Here is a 21,211-nt window from a genome sequence, read left to right as displayed (position 1 = left end):
GGGAGGTGTCCTGGGGAGGTTTGTGTTTGTGGCGCTCACACGCTCTGTGTTTCTCTTCCAGTCTGATGGGACCATCTTGGCTATTGCGCTGTTGATCCTCTTCCTCCTGCTGGCCTTGGCTCTTCTCTGGTGGTTCTGGCCTCTCTGCTGCACGGTGGTAAGTGACAGAGATCATTAGCACAAAACAGCAATTCAGCGCTGCCTGGATGTAAGAAATGAGTGGGAAGGAGACAAAAGTTTTCCAGTAAGAAAGAGCAAAGGACCAGTCCTTGAACAAGACAGCGTTTCTTCAATTGCTGGCACTGTTTTGTGCTTCTATTACACTTGCTTGACCTTTGGATTATACCCATGAAATAGGAGCATTGCTAACATACAGACCAAGTCAGGAGCCTTGTAGTCTTCTTTATAGATCGCAAAAAGGAAATGGTTTGCAGAAACATGTTAGTCGCTGTGCCATTTTAGGAAGGAATGGCCTTTCTGGATTTTAGTGTTAGTGTCCCAATGCTGGAGGCTCCTGTAGGCACAGCACCCAGGCTCCAGTCCTTGTTCTGCCTCAGCTACAAGGAAAAGACATTTCTAATCATGCACATTTTGGCAAGATTAACATTTTTTCCTGGCTCACCATGGCTGAAAAGCACTTTGAAATATCCAGGCGACACTTTCAGTCGAGGTGCGACTGTGCTTCACTGAGCAATGTCTTTCCTCCATGGTTTTGCACAAAGTATTCTGTTGGGTTCAAAAGCACAGTCACAGAGTTAATAGTTTAAAAAGGCAGACAGAAATCAGGAGAAAAGAGGGAAGGAAGAGGTCAAGGGAGGCAAGAAGGAAATCACAGGATTTGAGACAGGCTTTTCTCTCCCACTTGGCCCTCCTGTTTGTCTGCAAGGTCCTGTCGTACCCCTGTGCATCTTTGCGGATCATCCATCACCCAGGGCCACCTTTTCCAAGCTCTGCTCTTGCTTTGGGTCTTGTTTGTGCTACAAATATAGAACAGAAATTAGACGTGTAAATGTCAGCAGAATTAGAGCCTGGTTTTGGTGACTGTGTGTAATGTTTCAGATGCTTCTTTTAAGACTGCCCAAACTGGCCCCAGTTTCTGGGTCACTGTCATGGCTGATTTTAAATCACTCAGTGTTGTAAATTTGCACCGTGTTGTACCCAACCTACAATCTGGTGCTGAGAGCTTCGGAGCCACGAACTGCAAGAGCCGTCACATTTGAGGATGAGTCTTTGTGGTGAGATGTGTTTCTCCATCCAGAACCAGGAAGGAAATCTCGCAGGAAAAAATCTTGGTTGTCTGTTTCTGGTTTTGGCTGGAAATGCTCGGGGTAAAACGCTTCTTCTCACAGTAGTTTGGCACTTGTGTCTTGAGATGAAAACCAGAAGGGAAAAAGTATTTATTTGGGCTTTTCAGAACAATAAAAGAATGGGTTCTAAAAATGGACAAGGGATTAGCAGTGTGGTAGGTTGCTCGGAGTTACTTGTCTAAACTAGATGGCACGTTCCCAGAGAAACTGAGCCAAGTTCTTTGTTGGCACATCTGCACTGAGGTCGGTGGAGATGTGCCCTGTGCAGATGTTCACACTGGGATTTGGTGGAGTGTTAAGGAGATAGAGAAGAAAGGATCTAAGTGATGCTGCCATGTTAAGGTTCTGTTACAGGAGAAAGGTGAAGCTGACAGGGAAAAGCATAAATCAAAGCAGCAGGGCATGGAGCAGAGGGGCTGTGGAGCTGTGTGCTGTGAGGGCAGGATGGGATGGCTGCAGGGGAAGGATGTGAAGAGAGTGCTTGTATAACAGCGTTCTTCAAGTGTGAGAAACACAGGCCAGATAAGCAAGGTGGGTGCAGCAGAGACAGGGAGTCTCTTGTCCACATGGAACTTTAGAAGCTTAATATTTTCCAGATTTAATTCTGTACTTAAAAAAAGGGTTGTAGATAAAAGTCATTCCTCACCCTCTCTCCTCCTTTACCTCCCACATTCCCACTCAGCAAGGCCTCCAGGTGGGGACTATCTCACTGATATTTTCCAAATGTAAGTCAAACACATCCCTCTACTTGCTGGAAAGATTTTTAATTCAAGATCCTGTATGAAATCTCTCCCATCTCTCCGGGTTGGCAATCCGGCGTGTTTGGCAGCAGATCAGCAGACACCTCACTGCGTATTGCTTACCCAAAGACTCTGTAAAATGAAAGATAAGTCCACAGAGGGGTACCCAGCCTGTTTGGCTTGGGGTGGGGAGAAAGAGAGCAGAGCAGCGCTTATTTACTAGTTTGGTAACGGCACATTAAGGAATGTAATGTTGTCAGAAGCACAGAGTGAATTCAGGGCAGAGGAACTGGCTTGCACAACAAACAAGAGAGGCGGGCAAGCAATAACCTCTAATAATCAAACCACAGACCCAGAGACACTGCTGTGGATTCAAGCCCAGGGATGTTTCGGAGATAATTGTGTTATGTGTCCAAGGGGAAAAGAAAAAAACAACAAAAACACACACAACAAACTTTTTTCTTCCCAAGTATAAATTTGTTTCTCGGTGACAAACACATTTCTAAACCCCGAAATTCCTCATGGTGAGCTTTTTAATTAAATAGGAATCATTATTATCCAGCAGTTCTGCAGGAAAGACACCAAGCCAGCTTCATCCCTGGAGTAAATGGACTGAAGTCAATAGACTTACTCTGGAGATTTATCTGGAGCCCGGCATCTCCTTGGCGTGCACCCATAAAGAAATGCTGTTTCCAACTGTATCCAAGTGTATTGGTCTCAGAAGTATTTTGGGATGAAGTCTGGAATTTACCACTCAGCTTACAGTAGATGCAATTGTTGCTTAGTGTATCAGAATAATAATTAGGTCCTTGCTGTGCCTGATACCAGCACTGGCAACATTTCCAGTGATATCTGTGGGAGGATATTAGACAAGCATGGGAGCCAGGTGCCAACCTTTCCAAAGGTTTTGAGGGTGTTTACTAAACACCAAGAGAAAGCAAAGGAAGATAATTCTACTGAGCTGATAACTCCAGCACTGTACACATCAGAAGAGTGATGGCAAATAAAGACGTCTGTAACAGGATGACCCCGCGTGTCCTGAGCAGGTAATATCTGCAACCCAGCAGACGCCAGATCCTGGTCTCATGGGTGTTAGTGGACATTTTGCTGCTGTCTTCCCATCCCTCCTGTTTCCTGAACACAGTGTAACGTGAAGGAGTCCGTGCAATCATAGAAGTGACCGCGTGTGCAAGAGCCTCTTTAGGTTTCTGAGGGTGAAATTGTTCCAGGTAGGAGACTGACATAAAGCTTAGGTTTCATACTGATGTCTCAACCAAATAGATTTTAATATAGATGTAAGCCAAATAGATAATAAGCCTCCAAAACCATCTTAAGGAGGATTTTGCAGGCACATTGCTAGATTGGCTTGCTTAATGTGTTTTGGGTGTATAGTGAAGGCATAATTAATGAAAGAGTTGGAAGGCTCATCTGTGCTGGGACAGTTTCCCTGTGCCAATACGCAGCATCACCCCGAGCAAGTGTCTCCCACAGGCACTAACACTTGGCAGGCTGAGCAGGTTGTGTTTGGACCCTGCTTTGCACCTGAACAGGATCTGGATCAAATATCAGCTCTGGCATAGCTGAAGTGGTGGCTACAGTCAGCCTTGGGCTGCAGCTTATCTAGGACAGTCCAAGGGATCAAATGCAGAGGATATGAGTGGAAATATCTCCCTGGTGCAGCAGAGACTCCGAGACTCAAAGTGTTTCCCCACATGCTCGTACATCACATCTCCTTACAGTTTTATGAGGTAAACGTGAAACCTTTCCTCCCTTATACATCCCCGCAGTGCGGCCCGAGGGGGCGAGGGGCATGAGAAACTGCTCTGTGTTCATTGCCCACTTAAAATATATACACCAACATAGTCATTTTTATACTGCTGCTTTTTTAAATGCATGGGTGTGGCTGGGTTGTAAATGAGGTGCTGCTAGTTAAGTATCTAACACCAGTTTTAATGTGAAAGCTGCTTTCTGGAAGGAAGCGTGGAAGAACCCAGCAATTTGTTTGGCTCTCAGTCTGTACTGCAGCTGACCAGAAGTTATGGAAACAAAAAGCTGGAGAGAGAAAATACAGAAAATATATATTAAAACCACATGAAAATCATGGCTAAGCTGGAGGAAGAGGAGGGGAGGAAATGCATAGACTCTACAGCAGCCCTGGAGAGTCATCAAATTACATGGGACATCTTGGCTCGATGGAGATTACTTACAAGGGTCCACGTATTCTGATTCCCACCTGCTCCCATGTGCGTGAGACACAGTTTTTCTGCAGTTATGATGATTTTGGGAGAAGAGAACGCAAGTTCAGGAATCGTCTGAAACAGTATTGCGGCAAACCCAGAGAAAGAGAGAGACACAAATGTGCAGGCAAGAAGGTGCTTGTGGACCACGCTGCACTGCGCTTGGTTTGGATCTCACAGGATCCCAGAATGTCAGGGGTTGGAAGGGACCTGGAAAGCTGATCCAGTGCAATCCCCCCATGGAGCAGGAACACCCAGATGAGGTTACACAGGAAGGTGTCCAGGCGGGTTGGAATGTCTGCACAGAAGGAGACTCCACAACCCCCTGGGCAGCCTGGGCCAGGCTCTGCCACCCTCACCGGGAACAAGTTTCTTCTCAAATTTAAGTGGAACCTCCTGTGTTCCAGTTTGTACCCATTGCCCCTTGTCCTATCACTGGTTGTCACCGAGAAGAGCCTGGCTCCATCCTCCTGACACTCCCCCTTTAGATATCTGTAAACATGAATGAGTCCCCCCTCAGTGTCCTCTTGTCCAGCTCCAGAGCCCCAGCTCCCTCAGCCTTTCCTCACCCGGGAGATGCTCCACTCCCTTCAGCATCTTTGTTGCCCTGCGCTGGACTCTCTGCAGCAGTTCCCTGTCCTGCTGGAACTGAGGGGCCACAACTGGACACAAGATTCCAGGTGTGGTCTCCCCAGGGCAGAGCAGAGGGGCAGGAGAACCTCTCTGACCTACTGACCACCCCCTTCTAACCCACCCCAGGTCCCATTGGCTTCCTGGCCACAAGGGCCCAGTGCTGGCTCATGGTCACCCTGCTGTCCCCAGGACCCCCAGGTCCCTTTCCCCTACGCTGCTCTCTAATAGGTCATTCCCCAGCTTATCTGAGCTATTGAGGCCAGCACTCGCCTGGAGTAATGCGGTACAGTTTCACTGAATTTGTTGGAGCTTTGTATTGTGTGATATCCGAGCTCTGAATCTGGCATTGCCAGCACAAAGGAGTGTCTTCATGTATCTCACAGTCAATCCAAAACAATGCTGTTGCTGCAGATTTAAGGTAGTGTAAATAACAGAACCTGACTTTGCAATTGCACAAAGGGCAGCAGGAGGCTAAAGACAAGTCTTTTAATCATCCAGAGTATCCATAGCGGTTCACTGCTCATCTCAGCCTCCTGTCAGTTAGATCAGAACAGCTTAGATATGGATATAATGCTCTGTAACTGGCTGTCGTTAAGCAGACTCACATGGATCCAGAAGATGCACGGCGTAGCCAGTAGAGTGTGCGTGCCAGGTGCCGATCTGGGGTGTTTGACATGCTGCTGGGATTTATCATTACCAAAAAGTTAGAGCCACATTCTCCAAAGCATCCATCAGTTCTGGGGTGTCCAAACTGAAAGATCTTCCTGGAGTTTCCTTTTTGGAAAGTTAGAAGGTAGCCATTTGCCTTCAGATGAAACACGTAGACTTCAGATTCACAAACCATTTGACATGCTAATGCATTTCTTTATGGCCAGATCCAAAGACCAGTGGTGTTAATCGTGACCACGTTCAGCACCCTTTGCTCCAGACCACAGCAGACAGAGGCACAGTTGATCTTTGCCCTGCGTGGGGAGTAATTAACTCAATAAAAACTAATTCTTCCTCTGTTTATTCCTTGGCCGCCTCTCTCCCCTTGCAGCAGGACTTGGCTCAGCCCAGCTAATGAGAGAGAGGTCTTTGGGACATTATCTTACTTAACGAGAAAACTCACTCAAATCAGCGCGTGCAGGCACACCTTCTGCATATAGCTGAAGTAACTGTGATGTTTTTCTTTAGTCCAGAGAAGGAATTGCATTTATATAGCCTTCCAAAGAAAGTGGGTCAGCCACTTGGAGCAAACCCCGCTGATTCTGGCCCGGTTTATCTGTGTAAGTGGAATTGCCTAGCAAAGGGAATGACCTTTGCAGATGCTACATTTTTTTCATGCATTCCCTGGAGAACTGCGTGTCAGCCCCATTCAGTTCCAAACTGTCCCAGAGTTAATTAAATGAAGGGGTTTTTTTCACTCCATGATGTCGTGTCTTTCCTAAGTGAATGATTTTGACATACGCTGTGATCTTTGTGCACATCACCTTGAAGTCTTTGGTGTGAAACAGCCTTGTCTTCTAGTTTTAATGAGTTAAAACTGAGGTTCCTGGATCTGCTTCCAGGCTGACAAGAGAGGTTAACTCAAAAAGATGTATTAGCTTTCCTATTGAACTTCATTTACCTCTTACTATATGTCTAGGAAGAAGAATGTATTGGAGATGAAGAAACAGGGACAGTCCCCTGCTTGTATTAGAGATTTTGAAGTGTAGACCAGATCTCCAAGGATTTAATGGGTACTTAAAAGACACGGCAGATATAAAACAAATAAAAAGGAAATGTTCCTTTACCCAACTCATAACTAAGCTATGAAACTCTGTCATGGGACTTGGAGGTAAAAATTATAAATGTGTAAGGGTAAAAAAAATAGATGGGTCAAATGGGTCATAGTTAATGCTATTAAAAAAACCAGACCCACTGCTTATTAGAATAGCAAAAATATGTATTCCAGAGGAGTGAAGGCAAATTAAGGACAAGAAAATCTGCTCAGTTAACTCCATGGTCCCTTCCCAAATTTTAGTCTAAATTAGAAGCAAAGTCCTTTATTTCTTATTTTTAACTCTTTTCTCATGTAGCCCTGGTTTTCCATTATGATCTCTTCCACCTTAGCGCAGTTAGCTGACAAGAAACACATTGCCCTTATTTATCATATAAAACTCCAGAGGCAGCCACTGAGTATGTGCTTGTTGGACACGGGCAACTGGTGGAGTTTTCTGGTCTCCCAAGAGGCAAAACATCCTAGACACATTCCTGGAATCTGCAGAATTTGGATTCAACGTGTGCTCTCTGATGCCTGAACGGCTACAGAAATTTCAGGGCAGCATCAAACCCGTCCTCTCCGAGGCTTTTGGGCTTCTCGGAGGTGGCCGATAGCATTCCTGTGCTTTTAACTGGGGTGTTCATCAGAAACAGCTGTGACATGGGGCTGGGTCAGCTAACACAACTGCGTCTGTCACGTGTATGTTGGGATCCGTGACGAAAGGTGATTGATAGAAAGACAAAGAATCACTTTGCTGTCCTGGATTTTCGCAGCTAAGTGCGTGGAAGTGCTGACAACTACTTGCGAGTTTTCTTCCGCCAAGACAAGCCGGTGGCCGCCTCTCCATCCCACACGCCTTTACTGCTTGAAAACAAAGGACCGCACTGTAAGATTTTTATAGCACAGCAATATGAAGAAACCCTCAGGTATTCCTCACCTAGCAAGCAAATCTGGTCGCTGAACGATCCTATTTTTCCTCTTTCAAACACAGGGACAGGAGATACAGTTGCAGCAGCAATCACAGAAATGGCTTGGGGTTATCAAAACAATTGCAGCACACATGAACAAACACTTGGGTCTTGCCAAGCTAAATGGGCTGAAGCGTTTTGCTTGGCCAAGCGTGTTCCCAGCTGATTGCGTTCGGCAGGTCCATGTGTGTCGGCTGGCGAGGCAGAGGGAAGGCGAGAGGTGCAGCCCGAAACAAAACGTGACGGACTCGAGTCGTCCGTGCCAGCGCGGGCTGCATCCTCACTGGCTTCCCTGTAATGGCATTTGCTTTGTGGTCCTTGAGTAACTGTTTCTGTTTGTGCAAAATGAGCCTTTCGCATCCAGGACCTTGTGATTCTCACTTGTGTGAGGTGGCACAAAGATCCCCTTTGCTTCTCTGCCTCCAGTACCCCAGAGCGAGGGTCTCGTGCATAAACAGCTGTAACTAGAACAATCCAAAACAGAGAATGAAAAGATTTGTGCTGTTTGTGGACTAAAAGCCTTTCCAAATCTGGGCAGCAAGACAGAAAATAAAGATTTTGGTGAGGCTTGAGCTTTGAAAGTTCCTACAGGCTCAAAGGCAGGGCGGACTGAACTCTCCCCATCTCTGGACTTGTCCAAACTAACCAATCCATGTTGCCAACTTACCAAGTGTTCAGTTGCTCTTAGAAGTGCGTAGCACTTAAAAATGGAAGGAATCTCTTTTTTTCCCCTCTTGGACCGTGATAGAAAAAGCTTGATCTGGTAGTTTGAAATCAGGTAGTTTGCGTTATGTGTGTGCCTATGTTATGAGGAGGAATGCAGATGTGTGAAAAACACAGCCGTTTCTTCATTTCCAAGTCTGTAATCTCAAGAGTTTCTGGTGCTATGGCTGAGAAGTTGTGTTTGAATGCCTGTCTGGTCCAGGTGTGTTGGATTGATTATCCTGATGTTTCGTGCCGAAGCAAATGAGAGAAACTCCACTGAAACCCGTGATGTTCCACCAGGATAATGTTAGAGGAGGGAATGAAACCACTTCCAGTAGGTACATTGTGACTCGGATGTCTGAAGTTTCTCAGCATCCTATGGGTTTGAATTGAGGGGTCTGGCTCAAAAGAAGGTCTGTTGACAAGTGTCACCCCTCACACTGACAAAAATGTATCTGACAACGTGGCTAGAAAAGCCTTCTGTGTATTTTGGTGCATTGTGCACGCTGTGCAAGGATTTCTCATGTCAAGAGACATTTAAGAGATTATGCTACCTCCATCTTCTTAAACCAAGGAGCAGCACCATGCCGGTACCCATGATTTCCTTTCCACGGAGCAGCACTCTGATACAGGCGACTTTTCATCATTTGCTTTCCATCGGGGAAAGAGCCGGTGTCCCACAGAGCTGTGAGCACAAGGTGGGAATCGCAGGCTGGGCAGGACCTGCGGTCCTGGGCCATCAGGCGCTGTCCCCAGCGGCCGCGCGGCCACGGCCTGTCCCACGAGACGCTGTGAGCAGAGCAGCGACTGCACCTGCTGCACCCTCCGTTGTCATTTCGTGCTTCAACACGTGCTTTGTGTTGATTCCTAAAGCAGGAAGGTTCTTTGGTTGCCCGGGAACAGGTAGTGGCAGAGCCGTACAACCAGCATTGCTCTGGGCTGAGATACAAAGGACTCATCCAGCCCTGCTCTCCTCCCTTAGCCAGAGGCACATGCTCTTCATTAATGGCCACATTGCATGACTTGCAGAGGAAAATAAAAACAGTGAGCTCATCAGAGAAGGAAAAACACGAGTGAGAGGATTTGTTGTAAATATTTATATCTTCAGGGCCTTTAATATGATTGTCATTTTCCCTTTCTGCATTTAAGCAGCCAAGCTGTTGGGACTGTGATTTTGCTTTGCTTTGAAGGGTGGTTTTTATTCCTGCACCTCTGTACCCCAAACCCAGGCAGCCTGTACACCCAACACCCTCCTGAGAGGAGCTGAGGACGCTCAGTGCTGTTCCACAGCCGCTCAGCACCCTGACAGCGTCTGACTCGCGGCCGGGTGTGCAAAGAGCTGCCTCATCAGATGGACATAAACCACTGCAGAAAACGCATCCCTGGGGCAGCTGCATTGACATGAGTGGCTGGATTCGATCTCCCGACTGCGATGGCTGCGCGCTGGGGTGCGTCCGTGTCAGGCAGAGATATTTGACGTGCCTGTATGCAACTGCTTTCCCTTTGGAAGGCTCTCTGTTGCTCTTGGAGTGGAGGGCTGTGCTAAAAGCCAACTGCCTTCAGAGCCCTAGATGCAAACTTTTTGCATGAAATAATAGCCTCACGCCCACATAAACTTAAATTGTTTCTATGGAGAATATCCTGGACCAGTCTAAAACCTCACCCTGCCTGCTTTATTAGAAATCAAGGAAGAGCCTCAAATGTATACATATTTTCATATTTTTTAAAGCTTTTAAGAGTGAACTATATTAGCCTGATAAAGGCATTTTTCACGAATGCATGAGGTGGCACAGCCTTCTGGAATGAAGTACGAGCCGCAGCGGCTGGGGGTTTATTACTGCTTTGCAATGTCTGCAGGGCATTTTACTTCACCTTGGTTTCACTTCGCAGCCTTTGTTCAGCCTGTGAATTATTTGAGGCAGGATCTGGACACGTGTGCAGTGGCTGCTGGAAGGGGGTGCTGATTTTAGCGTGGTTGTTCAGGTGAAGCAGTGATCGCTGCCAGTGTTGCTCAGCCACTGACCGTGGCTCCTCCTGGGATTGGGAGGCTGGAGAATCGAGGATCAATGGCTTTGAATTTGCTGTTACCTCACGTAGGGCAGGGGTCAGCTAATGGGCCAAATGAGTCTGGAATTAATTAGGAAACAGGGCTTTGTGTTGCCTCCTGTTTCCCCTCTTGGTGACTGAGACACCAGCAGCACATGCAGCCACCCTGGAATCACACAATATTATAACTAAGTTCAGATATGTTCACAGTGGCACATCCTGGTTTGTTGTTTGAGGGGGTTTTTAAGTGACATTTGAATTGTGCTAAAGAGCAAAGTGTAGATTTACTCTTCTCTTTGAATTTTCTAGATCATCAAAGAGCCTCCTCCACCTCCCGCAGAAGACAGCGAGGTGAGTAACACTGACAACCTGATTTCCTCAATATTTAGGACAAGATTTTGTTCGGTCTCCTCACAAGAGGTTGTGTATGAACCATTGAAACCCTCATGCTCAGTTCTGTAACCTTAAAGCCAATAGCTAACCTGGGGGCTGTTTAGCTGATGTCTGCTGTGTGTGTTTCACTCTGCTCACTTTGCTTTCTGCAGAGGTACAGATGTGGGTTTTATTTATCTAAGAGATGTGTGTGTACAGAACCTCCACAGAGCAGGTCAGGAGGCAGACAATACTTCCAAATGGTCAGAACAGAACTACAGGAAGGACAATTCTTAAGAGTATGTTTAATTTTGAAGGTAATGGAACCTAAACATATGCTTAAATGCCTTCCTGGAATGGCAGGATAATGATTTTGCTGGTTTAGCATATATAACTGCTCTTGGCAGCTGAGCAGTAACTCACGATCCCTTGGTGTGTGGGGAAGGCAGATCGCAGTGTGTCTGAAGATTCGGAGCACATGGAAAAGCCCAGCAAGATCATCTTGGTATCAGAAGAGCTGCACTAACAGGAAAGTTTTAATGGAGAGAAATGATAAAGTAACATTAAAACCTTCATCTTAATGCTGCTTACTCTTTTCAATGAATCTAGCAACAAATGGTTTAAAGCTATGTCACCATTACATAATTAGTAGACTGCTCACAGAAATGCGCCCAGTTTTTCATCTGCCAGACAACAACAATTAAAAGCTTTCACTCTGTCCCAGGGTGCTATCTTCTCATTCTTAATCCAAACAACCACTGTGCTAGCTACAAAAAAGGAAGGTTTCTAACTGCCTGGAAAAGAAATGAGCTCACTTTCAGTCAAACCAGCGCAATAACGTAACAAGCAAAACCTGCCCCAGCAGGGAGATGTTTCTGGAGAACGGAGCAAAGTGGCCTCGGAGTGTAACAACCCATCCGAGATGTGGCCGTGCAATTCAGAAATGAGTCCGCTGTTGGGAGAAAAAGAAGGAGCCAGAAGCCTTGAGGACATTATATTCACCTCCATGGTTCTTCAGCTGTAAAATTAGATGATAACATCTCTTAGCCAGAGGAATGACTGTCCTGTCATGTCTTAGAGCACTTTGTGCAGGCAGAGCACTCTATAAATGCCGAATTCTGGCATTGCAGAGACAACTGTGAAAATAATTATAAGGGTGGGGAGAGGCGTAAGTTGTCCAAACTTTTTAATGTGTGGCCAAATTGAGTTTTAATTTTTACCCCGAGTGGCTCAAGTGTCCCTAGAGGAGCCTGAATTGCCCTCGTGTTACCCACAGATGAGGTTCCCTCAGGTCAGGGTCCAGGGCTGCAGAGCCCGGCATGGACTCTGAGATAAACACAGAGATCCAGCAGTTAGCAATCTGAGATCTCTGGCTGTGAAATGGAGCTCCGTCCTGTTTCTTATTTTTCAGAAGAAACTCTAGCTCCATCTAAAGCAGATTTTGGAGGTGGAAAGATGCCAAGTTCTGTACAGTCCATTTCCAGCATCCTTAAATGCACTTAAATTTTCCGGGCTTGTTTTTTAGACTGCTGCTGGTTCCTTATGCAGCTCTTCCTCAGGCAAAAAAACCCCATTGTAGTATCTAAGTGTAGAAAAACACAGGCAAAACCGAGCTGGGATGTGAGAATTCAGCCCTGGTTTATTGGCTCAGATCTTGTAAACAGGGTGGTGAGCGGGGACGCTGGATCCTGTGTCTCTTCCTCCTTGTTTTCCTGCCCCCCATGTTTCCAATTGCTTTCCTTAAGCCACTCGTGTGTTGCAAACACCTTTGCCAACCGTGTAGGACATTACCTGCATTTTGGGTTCGGTTTGTTTTTTTCTTGTATTGCAAAACCTCCCGTGCCCTTCAAAACATGTCAACAGACTCATTTTGCAGCAGGCTTGTGACTCCTTTGTTTTTCAAGTGTCCGCTGCTGCCTTTTTGTGCGTGTGCACTTTCTGTTGTTGTTCTGGCAGAAACGCTCCTATCTCAGATTGACTCGCAGGGCTTTTAAGGGCTTGTGGGGAAGATTTCCTAAACCTTGGTATTTCCTGTTGTGAGAAGTCCAGTCTGTGCTAAACTGAAAAGAGAGAAAGAGAATTGCTGAAGGAAAATATTTCGATGGCTTTGATTCCAGTTTTTTTCAAGTCCTCATGGAAAACTTCATGCAGAGATATTAAGTTCTTAGGTTGCAGCAAAGAGCCTCAGCAGCTCTAACCAGAGAGAACAATCAGCTATGAGAGACGAACCTTGTATTCACAACTCAATTGTTCACTCTTCCTTTAGATCAGGACGAATTTTGCAGGCGAATTGATGTGTATTTTGTAAAAACAGAAATGCTTTTGTTTGCCATGAAGAGCATTGTTTGTCTTGGATGTTTTCCCTCCTGGGGAGTGAATTTGCAAAGCATTTTTGGCTTTCCCGGTTCTGGAAAGCTCTTAAGTTTTGGAGTTTTGCCAAATCCCTGTGAAAAATTAACGAAAGAAAAAAGCAGACGGGCCATTTTTCATTTCTCTCCACGTTTTGCACAGGAAATACTTCACGTTTTTGGTGAACTCTGCTTTTCTGCTTTGCCAGTTCACAGCCTCAACTGCAGGAATTAAAGGGAAAGGCACTATATAGGTCAGAGCATACGTGGAGTTGTTATATAGCGTAACAAAGAATATAGAATACGCAGAGTAGACTTGATAGAACTTTAGCTACGGGCATTTTAAATAAGCTTAAGAAGATCTTCTCGATCTGTTCATTTTGCTGTATCTGAATGCCATCATGAAGTCCTAAAGACATTTGATGGTGATGTGCCGTGGGTTTCTGTATGTGGTATGTATGGTAGAATACATTGACATTTGTACAGAATTAAGTCTCATTTTTCACACCAGGCCTGACTTTCTGCTGGCGTAAGCTCATGAAAATCACTGAAGCCGCATGGGCTTCCATGGCAGCCTCCCTAGCAGGGGCACAAGTCCAGTATAAAGCTAATTCCATTCTGGTAACTTTTCCATTAGACTTTTCCATCCTATTACACTTGGCCAGCTCATCTTCAAAGAAACCTTCATCTCCATGTCGGGCATTCACGCTGGGGTTGTTTCCGAATGTGCTCCTAACTTGCCTTCACTCAGGAGCAAATTTGATTTGCTTCGTTTCTTGCTTTTCTCTCCCAATTCTGTCAAATCTGAAATACAATATGATGATTGATCCAGGCCCTTGAGGGTTCCCCCATCACGGGTGGCAATGAAGGGATGGCAAAGAGGTAATTCCCTGCTGCCATCGCTCATGGCCAACATATCAACTGGACTTGCAGCCAAGAGACCCAGCTTTTGAGCTATGCCGAACGCTGGTTTGGTGGCTGCTTCAACAATCTTCTAAATTTGGAAACAGTTTGCTTCCCTGAATGTAAAGATGCTGAAAGACAGAGTCTCCAAAAATAAGGGCAAAAATCACATTCTTGTGGGAGCTGGGCTGTACCTTTCAAGTGGTGGTGTTTATCTCATGAAACATTCTCTTCTCATGAGTGTGCATCCTCCGGGAAGCAACCAGTGGGAGACCTCGACTGCTCTGGCTCCAGCAGGATCAAAGGACCATGTAGCCTGGGACTGTTTATTCCCTTCCATCTCTTAATTTTGCTTCCTAACAGTGCAACCTCTTCTGTCTGTTTTGTAGGAGGAAGATGATGATGGCCTTCCAAAGAAGAAATGGCCAACAGTAGATGCCTCTTATTATGGTGGACGAGGAGTTGGTGGCATCAAACGAATGGAGGTAATTAGATACCAGTTCATGTATCAGAAAATCTCGTAAGTGAACTGAGCTGTGATATACACCTACAATTTACCCAGAAAGAAACTCGGGAGATAGTTACAAAGTTCTTTCAGCTTTTTTGTACATCTGAGTCCAGATCATTTTTATATAGGAATATTTGAGAGCCAAACATAGATTCCTTAGGTTTGGGACCGTGTTTTTCTTCTAGTACACTAAGATCCTGGTCCACTCCTGGGATACAGGGCAGTGTTGCCATGCAAGTTACAAGAAATGGTTTATCTGAAAACCTTCCCCACTCTCACATTCCTCATAAATCACAAAGAAGTTGTTCAAATTTTGGGCTCTAGTCCAGCAACATGCTTCACGTGCTGCAGCTCACGCTTCACCTTGGATTAGGACACTGGGAAAATATGGGTCAGGATCTCGTTATTACAGCAGCTACTATTGTCATATGCCCTGATGCCATCTTTCCAGGTGCGCTGGGGAGAAAAAGGCTCCACAGAAGAAGGCGCTAAGTTAGAAAAAGCCAAGAACGCCAGGGTCAAGATGCCAGAACAGGAATACGAGTTCCCCGAACCCAGGAACCTTGCGAACAACATGCGCAGGCCTTCCTCTCCTCGCAAGTGGTATTCTCCAATCAAGGTAAGTCCAGCGTTGTGCTGCGTGCAATGTTTCCAGATCTGAATGAAGTGTTCTGTCATCCCAGGCTAAGATGTAGAGCTGTCAACCTGTGATCTCAGGATGCTGCTGGAGACGCTGTGAATGAGGGAGTCCTGTGAGCACGTGCCTAGGGAGGTGCTGTAGAAAGGAGCCACGTGGGACAATGGGAATTCCCCACCAGGCTGATGAGGTTTTGGGGTTACATCTCTTTCTTAGACCGGAATAGGATCCTGATCTCTTGCAGTGGTGTAGCTAGCTTCGGTAAAGTGCTTGCAGACTTGACCGCACTTCCAAGTGCAAGCCCTTTAGTCCACACTGCTTATTCCCTGAGACACAGGGAATGAATAGCATCCTCTTTCCTTAGAAAAAAGGGAGAAAATAGGAAGAAAACTGCTGCTAAACGTCACCAGAGTTGTCCTCGGCGGGTGAAGGATCGCAGTGCAGCAGGGGGGTCACAGGGCCAGGGGATGTCCTGCAAGAAGTGTTTGGCTGAATTAGAGTGCCTTAGATGGGGAAGGTTGAATTCACACTGATCTCAGGTCACATACAATGCAAATCTGCACAGCAGTTGCCCAGAGGAGCTGGGAAGACTCCTCCTCTCCATCTGTCCCAAGGCAGCTGTTCTGCCGTTTGTCTGCCCTCATACAAACGCTTGGCAGCGCACAAAACGGGAATGAGCAAGCGACTGAATGCTTCACTGAAGCAAAACTCTTCATTGCACATGTGAATGCTTCTCGTGGATTAAGAGAAAGAAACCACACAAAATAGATATTATTTGCATCATCTATGGCCTGGCATGAGGGCATTCCAGTGTCAGAAGGCTAAAGTTTTGCATTTAAGACAAATTAAGGTGTCCTCAGGAAAGGAGAACAGCTTAACTACTGTAGAACGACTCCTATTTCTCAGGTTTAGCTCTTTTGGGAAGCGCTAATACCCTTTCTCGTCTCTTCAGCCTGGGGCTGTTTGTAGCAGCGCTGTAGTTTTCAGTCTCAAATAACCTGAAAATGCTCAGTTCATATCCACATGCAAACCTCAGTCTTGCAGCTGGTTCAGATCCAATGGTGGGAGTGGTGAGGATGCACAAGGGAGTACGAGTGGTTTCCAGAGGATACAGAAACGTGAGCCTCTTTGAAAATTCGGTCCAGTGTCCTCTCTCTTTTCCCCCTTAAACATTATCATCTCATAAACATTGCCTACCAACAAGTCATTTGCAATTGTGTTCTAATGACTTCAAAATGTGTTCACAAAGGTTATTCATTCCCACAGTGGGACAGGTTAGAGAGTCGACTGTTTTCCGTTCCGAGTTGGGAATGCAGGAAGCACTGTCCCATATCGCTGCGCCTTTGTTCCTAAATGCATTGCATTATCATTTTGCATCAGTGCAAAGCGTTTGTACAACATACTCCTCCCCTCTGGGAGACTTTTCACTCCTACTCTGTGCTCTGGAAGTGACCTCATCCAACCCAGAGACAGAGCTCCATCTGCAATCAGAAGGGTTCACAGCACACAAAGCCCCGAGGAGGCGACAGAAACACTGATGAAGCACAAAGAGCCCTCAATACAGGCTCGAGCAACTGCAATCCGTGTGGGTACAACTTCTGGGGTCCTTTCCCATTGCTGCTTAGTTTCTCCCCTTTTCCTTCACCATTCCACGCTGTTGGCTCAGGAGACTTTCAGATGATTTTCAGAGTTTATCTGGCACAGTAGGAAATCAGTTCTGAACAGGCGAATCACGTTTGCAGATCTGTGTCCCAGCTGGAAATCCTCCAAAGTTCAAGAGAAGCCTGGAGAAAAGGTTCAATATGTGTAATGGGATCAAGTTCAGTTCTGACTCTGACTAGTTTTTGCTTTGTAATTGCAATTATTAGGAGGCATGCAAAAATTCGGAGTATCTCATGGGTAATATATATTCTTAATTCCTTTAGAAATACCTCTCTTATCTACCATTCAAATTGTATACAGTATAAGGACAGTTCCAATCCAAGACCCCATATCCAAATACTCCCATACGTTTGGGATGTTCCACATCTGGATAGTATTAATATTTAGCAGCCTGAGTCTGTCGGTGGTGAAGAATTTACCTAATTATTAATTGCCACCACCCCCCTTATTGAACTGCACCCAAAACCACAGTGTACGCAGATCGGACACTGTATCAAACACTTTCCCCAGATACGATCATGAGCGCTCATCAAAAGCAGGGCATGGGTGCTCTGAAGCAGGAATCCTGCTGTTACCCTCCCTGTGCAGTAAGGAATTAGAAGAATTGGCAGAATTCTTCAGTACTGGCAGAAGCTCTTCTGAAGACGTGAGCGTATGGAGCTGGACGTGCGTCGTGTGGCGCAGCGGAGCTGTCGCGGAGCCGCGGGGGGAGCTGGGGAGGGACGGCCCGTTAGCTCATGGGCTCTGTTCTCTCCGCCAGAGCGGGGCGGTTGACTCGACACTCTCCCTCACTGCTTTTTCCAGTCTGGTTTTTAAAATAACATAGAGGCTTCCACCACTTTTCAGGGGGGAATATTTCACACACTACCAGACCTCACCCATAGGAAATATCTCCTGATACTCAGCTTCAATTTTCCCTTATTCCCATGCTCCAACTGGACTCGGCTTCTTTGGTTAAAGCAGATGTTAAATTCCTACTTGCTCCACTGCACTGGTTGAAACACTTCTTTGGAAGCAAAATAAATATGCAAATCATTGGTAAATGAGGAGGGCAAGGAATTACATCTCAGGAACAGCTGACTAAGGTGGCTTGAATCTGACAAAGAGCCAGGAAGGTCACGTTTTAGGGCCACTCATCTTGCTTTTGTCCATGCAGCACAAGTGCCAGCCGTTAGAGCACTTGCCTTTTACCAGTTTATCTGATGGATTTTTTCTTCCCTCTCTTTGTTACTCTTCCCAGAGTAATGTCTATAAGGTAGGTAGACAACTGCAAATGGGTAGATTGCTTTTGAAATGCTCCGGGGATTTATTTGCTACCAAATGTGGCTACTGACACTTAACAGATTGTTATTACTATTGTTACGATTCTTATTTGTTGCTGTTCCTTCTTAGCACAATGCCGACGGGGTTATCCTTTTAAAATACCATTTCAACAGTTGAGAAGGTCAATACAAATAATCCAAGGAGAATGACAAGTCTGAAAGCTTCATAGCAAACTTGCCAAATCCTCGTTTCATCTGACAGCGGAGGGACCGCACAAAATGTAGATGCAAGTGAAGGATCATAAAGGACCGTGCCTTTTGTTTTAATCTGGTTCAGGACGTGTTCCCTGCTACAGAATACAGCTCTGTATGCTTCGGCTTGGTCAGCAGCTTTCCTCCTACCTCTGTTTCTACCTCTGCTGTTATCTACCCATGTACCTAGCTACATCTCCCTTCTTCCTCCTCCTCGGAACCATTTCTAGTGCTTCTTTGCCTTCAAAAGGACTATCAGTCTCTGAAAAACAGCGCAGAAAGGACCACAAGGCAAGGCTAAACTCACTGTTCAGCCACAAAACTCACTTGCAGGACCTGCCTCAAGGCTGAGGGTGAAGCAGCTGGTGCTCTGGAAACAAAGCTCAGGTGTATCCTGAGTGGAGGCTACTTCAGCATTTCCTAAGCCACGTGGCCCTGGCACATTTTCTAGCCCTTGTCCCTCCTGTCCCTCTTTACAAAGTTGACGTGGCACAGCTTCCTTGCTGGAAGAGGCCCGAGGGCAGCTTGGATTTACAGGCAGCGTACAAAACCGCCTCAAGGTGACACCGCCAGGTCCCAGGAGCACTCTGGTGTCACTAGACCAGGGTCCATACAGTGCTGAATTAACCATTCATTCAAGAAGAGTTAAAGCGATGGCTGAAACTATGCCCTTCTCCATTTGTCCTCTGCTCTGATTGTTTCTTCTTTCTGGACTTCATATCTAGTTGGACTCCAAGCTTTGTTTGCCTCCAGAACTTCTTTTCCCCGAGCGACCTCGCGCTTCGATTGCGAAGGAAGCCCCACAGAGACACAGCCCGTCCACTGGAAAGCACAGAAGTGTTTGTGTTTCCAAGTGAATGCATTCCCATTTTCACTTCTTTAAGCAACATCATCCTTTCCATGATCCACTCTCTCTTTCTTCCACCCTGATGTCTCAGGCAGACCCCGAAACTCCATTCAGACTCCTAAAGATGGAGCTCTTGGCTTTTCCCGGGAAATCTGGGTAGGCTCTTGGAAATTAGGACTGCAGAGTAAAAGGACTTTTTTGTTCCATGGAAAGTTGTAATTTTCCCTGGAAGGGTTTAAAAGGCGTTTAGACAAGGTTCTTAGGGACATGGGTTAGTGCTAGAGTTCGGTTATGGCTGTACTTCATGATCCTGAGGGTCTGTTCCAACTGAAATGATTCTATGATTCTATGTCACAGTGGTCACCTAGAGGTAGAGACAAGCCACTCAACCAGCTAGAGGAAGAGGGAAAACTGTTAGGAAATGCATCGTATAAATTCACTTGATTGCTTTCTGCATTGATTTAGCATTTTGCTAACGTCAAGTATTGGACTCTCAGCTCAGGAGGCATCCAAGTCACCTGTTACCTTGGAGATTTCCAGAAGGGTATGTAAAGGCTAGACATACAGGTACTGTCAGCTGTCAGACATATCTGCTTATTGCTCATCTGAGAGCCTCTTCAGACTTGCACACGATTCTGTGCGAGAAAACATTACCCTCCAGCACCTTCCACAAGCACAGCAAGTGGTTAAGTAACAATTGTGTAGGTCTAAGCTGTGTTGCCCCTGCACTGCACTTCACAAGGCACTTGTTCTTGCCCAAAGATAACACTGTGTTGCTTTTGATTCCAGGGGAAACTGGATGCTCTCTGGGTCTTGCTGCGGAAAGGTTACGACCGTGTATCTGTGATGCGCCCACAGCCAGGAGACAAGGTACCGGGCCTCAAAACGTTGGTTGGTTGGGTTGGTTTGTTTGGTTTTGGGTTTTGTTTTTTGGGGTTTTTTTTACAGCTATGGAAAAATAAAATCCCTCTGGAGTTTCTGGCCGCCTTTGCATGTGCGGCTGAAGGTAACACTCAGGACAGCTTAGAAACAAGAATTCGGTCACATCTGTCAGCTTTGTCTGCAACTGCAGTTCACGCAGTTTGATAGAGTTTCAAGTACAAAAACTGTCCAGACACCCATCAAAGAGCCCAGTATGGTCTTGCTCTTAGATAATATAGCTGCTTTCAATTAATTACATAATTCATTCTAATGAATAGTAAGGAATATTTCTCCATATTGTCCTTCATTAAAATCTTACATTCTGGAATAACACTCTGGACATACACTTAAATATATATATATATATATATATTTTGTTACATAGATTTAAGCTTCTACAAAGCAAAGTTTGCAGAACGAGGTTTGGACTGGTGTGTGAGAAGGAGGAAGTATTCCTATGTATTTCTAGTAAAAATTGAGTTCACGCCAATTTCTATACATTAATGTGTGCTTATGGGTGGAAGCAGAAGCCATTGAAGAGAATGGACTAATGTCAATTTACAGGAATGATACCGTCTGAGAACAATCCCTGTGGTAGCCATAAACCATCCCCTAAATCCATGTTACTTATATGGTTACACCCCGTTGCTCAGGGCTGTTCCCAGTCCAAGGATGGACACTGAGCATCTTTCTGAGCCCCTGGATGTATTCCCCTCATGGTCAGAAATTGCCTTTATATCAATGTCTTTTGTGGTTGGTTTGCATACATGTGACATAACTCAAGAAAGGAGACTGGAATTGCTTCAGGAACATGTTTGGCCCAAAGTGTGAGTAGCTGTGTAGCATTGCGAAGGCTTCAAGAAACTCAGCTGCACATGAAACAACCATGTAATTTTCCAGTGGAGATTCACAGTTCTGTACCATTCATCTCCCTGTAAGGTTTTCCATTGAATGCAGGGCAAACCAGCTTTTGTGAAGAAAAGGATTTAATATTTTACTCCTTCAGGGAAAAGATTTGCTAAAATATTTTCACTGAGTGTGATGCATTTCTGGGAGAAAAGTTCCTAACATACAGGTTGCTAATGCCTGGCAATTCTCCCACAGAAATAAGGGTTCGAA

General features: G+C 45.7%; 1 protein-coding gene across 2 annotated transcripts in view; it reads left to right on the top strand.

Annotated features, from left to right (window-relative positions):
- ANTXR1 (ANTXR cell adhesion molecule 1) overlaps positions 1-21,211 on the top strand; it is a 90,298-nt gene that overhangs the window by 48,202 nt on the left and 20,885 nt on the right. For both annotated transcript variants that reach the window (XM_082072536.1, XM_082072535.1), the window contains 5 exons: positions 62-157; positions 10,690-10,731; positions 14,393-14,488; positions 14,963-15,130; positions 19,961-20,041. In XM_082072536.1, the coding sequence (XP_081928662.1) occupies positions 62-157; positions 10,690-10,731; positions 14,393-14,488; positions 14,963-15,130; positions 19,961-20,041 (483 nt within the window). The remainder of the gene's footprint in view (positions 1-61; positions 158-10,689; positions 10,732-14,392; positions 14,489-14,962; positions 15,131-19,960; positions 20,042-21,211) is intronic.

This window comes from Streptopelia decaocto (assembly GCF_964273445.1).
Source record: "Streptopelia decaocto genome assembly, chromosome: 25".
Taxonomy (NCBI): domain Eukaryota; kingdom Metazoa; phylum Chordata; class Aves; order Columbiformes; family Columbidae; genus Streptopelia; species Streptopelia decaocto.
The sequence above is the reverse complement of the archived record's forward strand: the minus strand, read 5'-3'. Positions and strand labels throughout refer to the sequence as shown.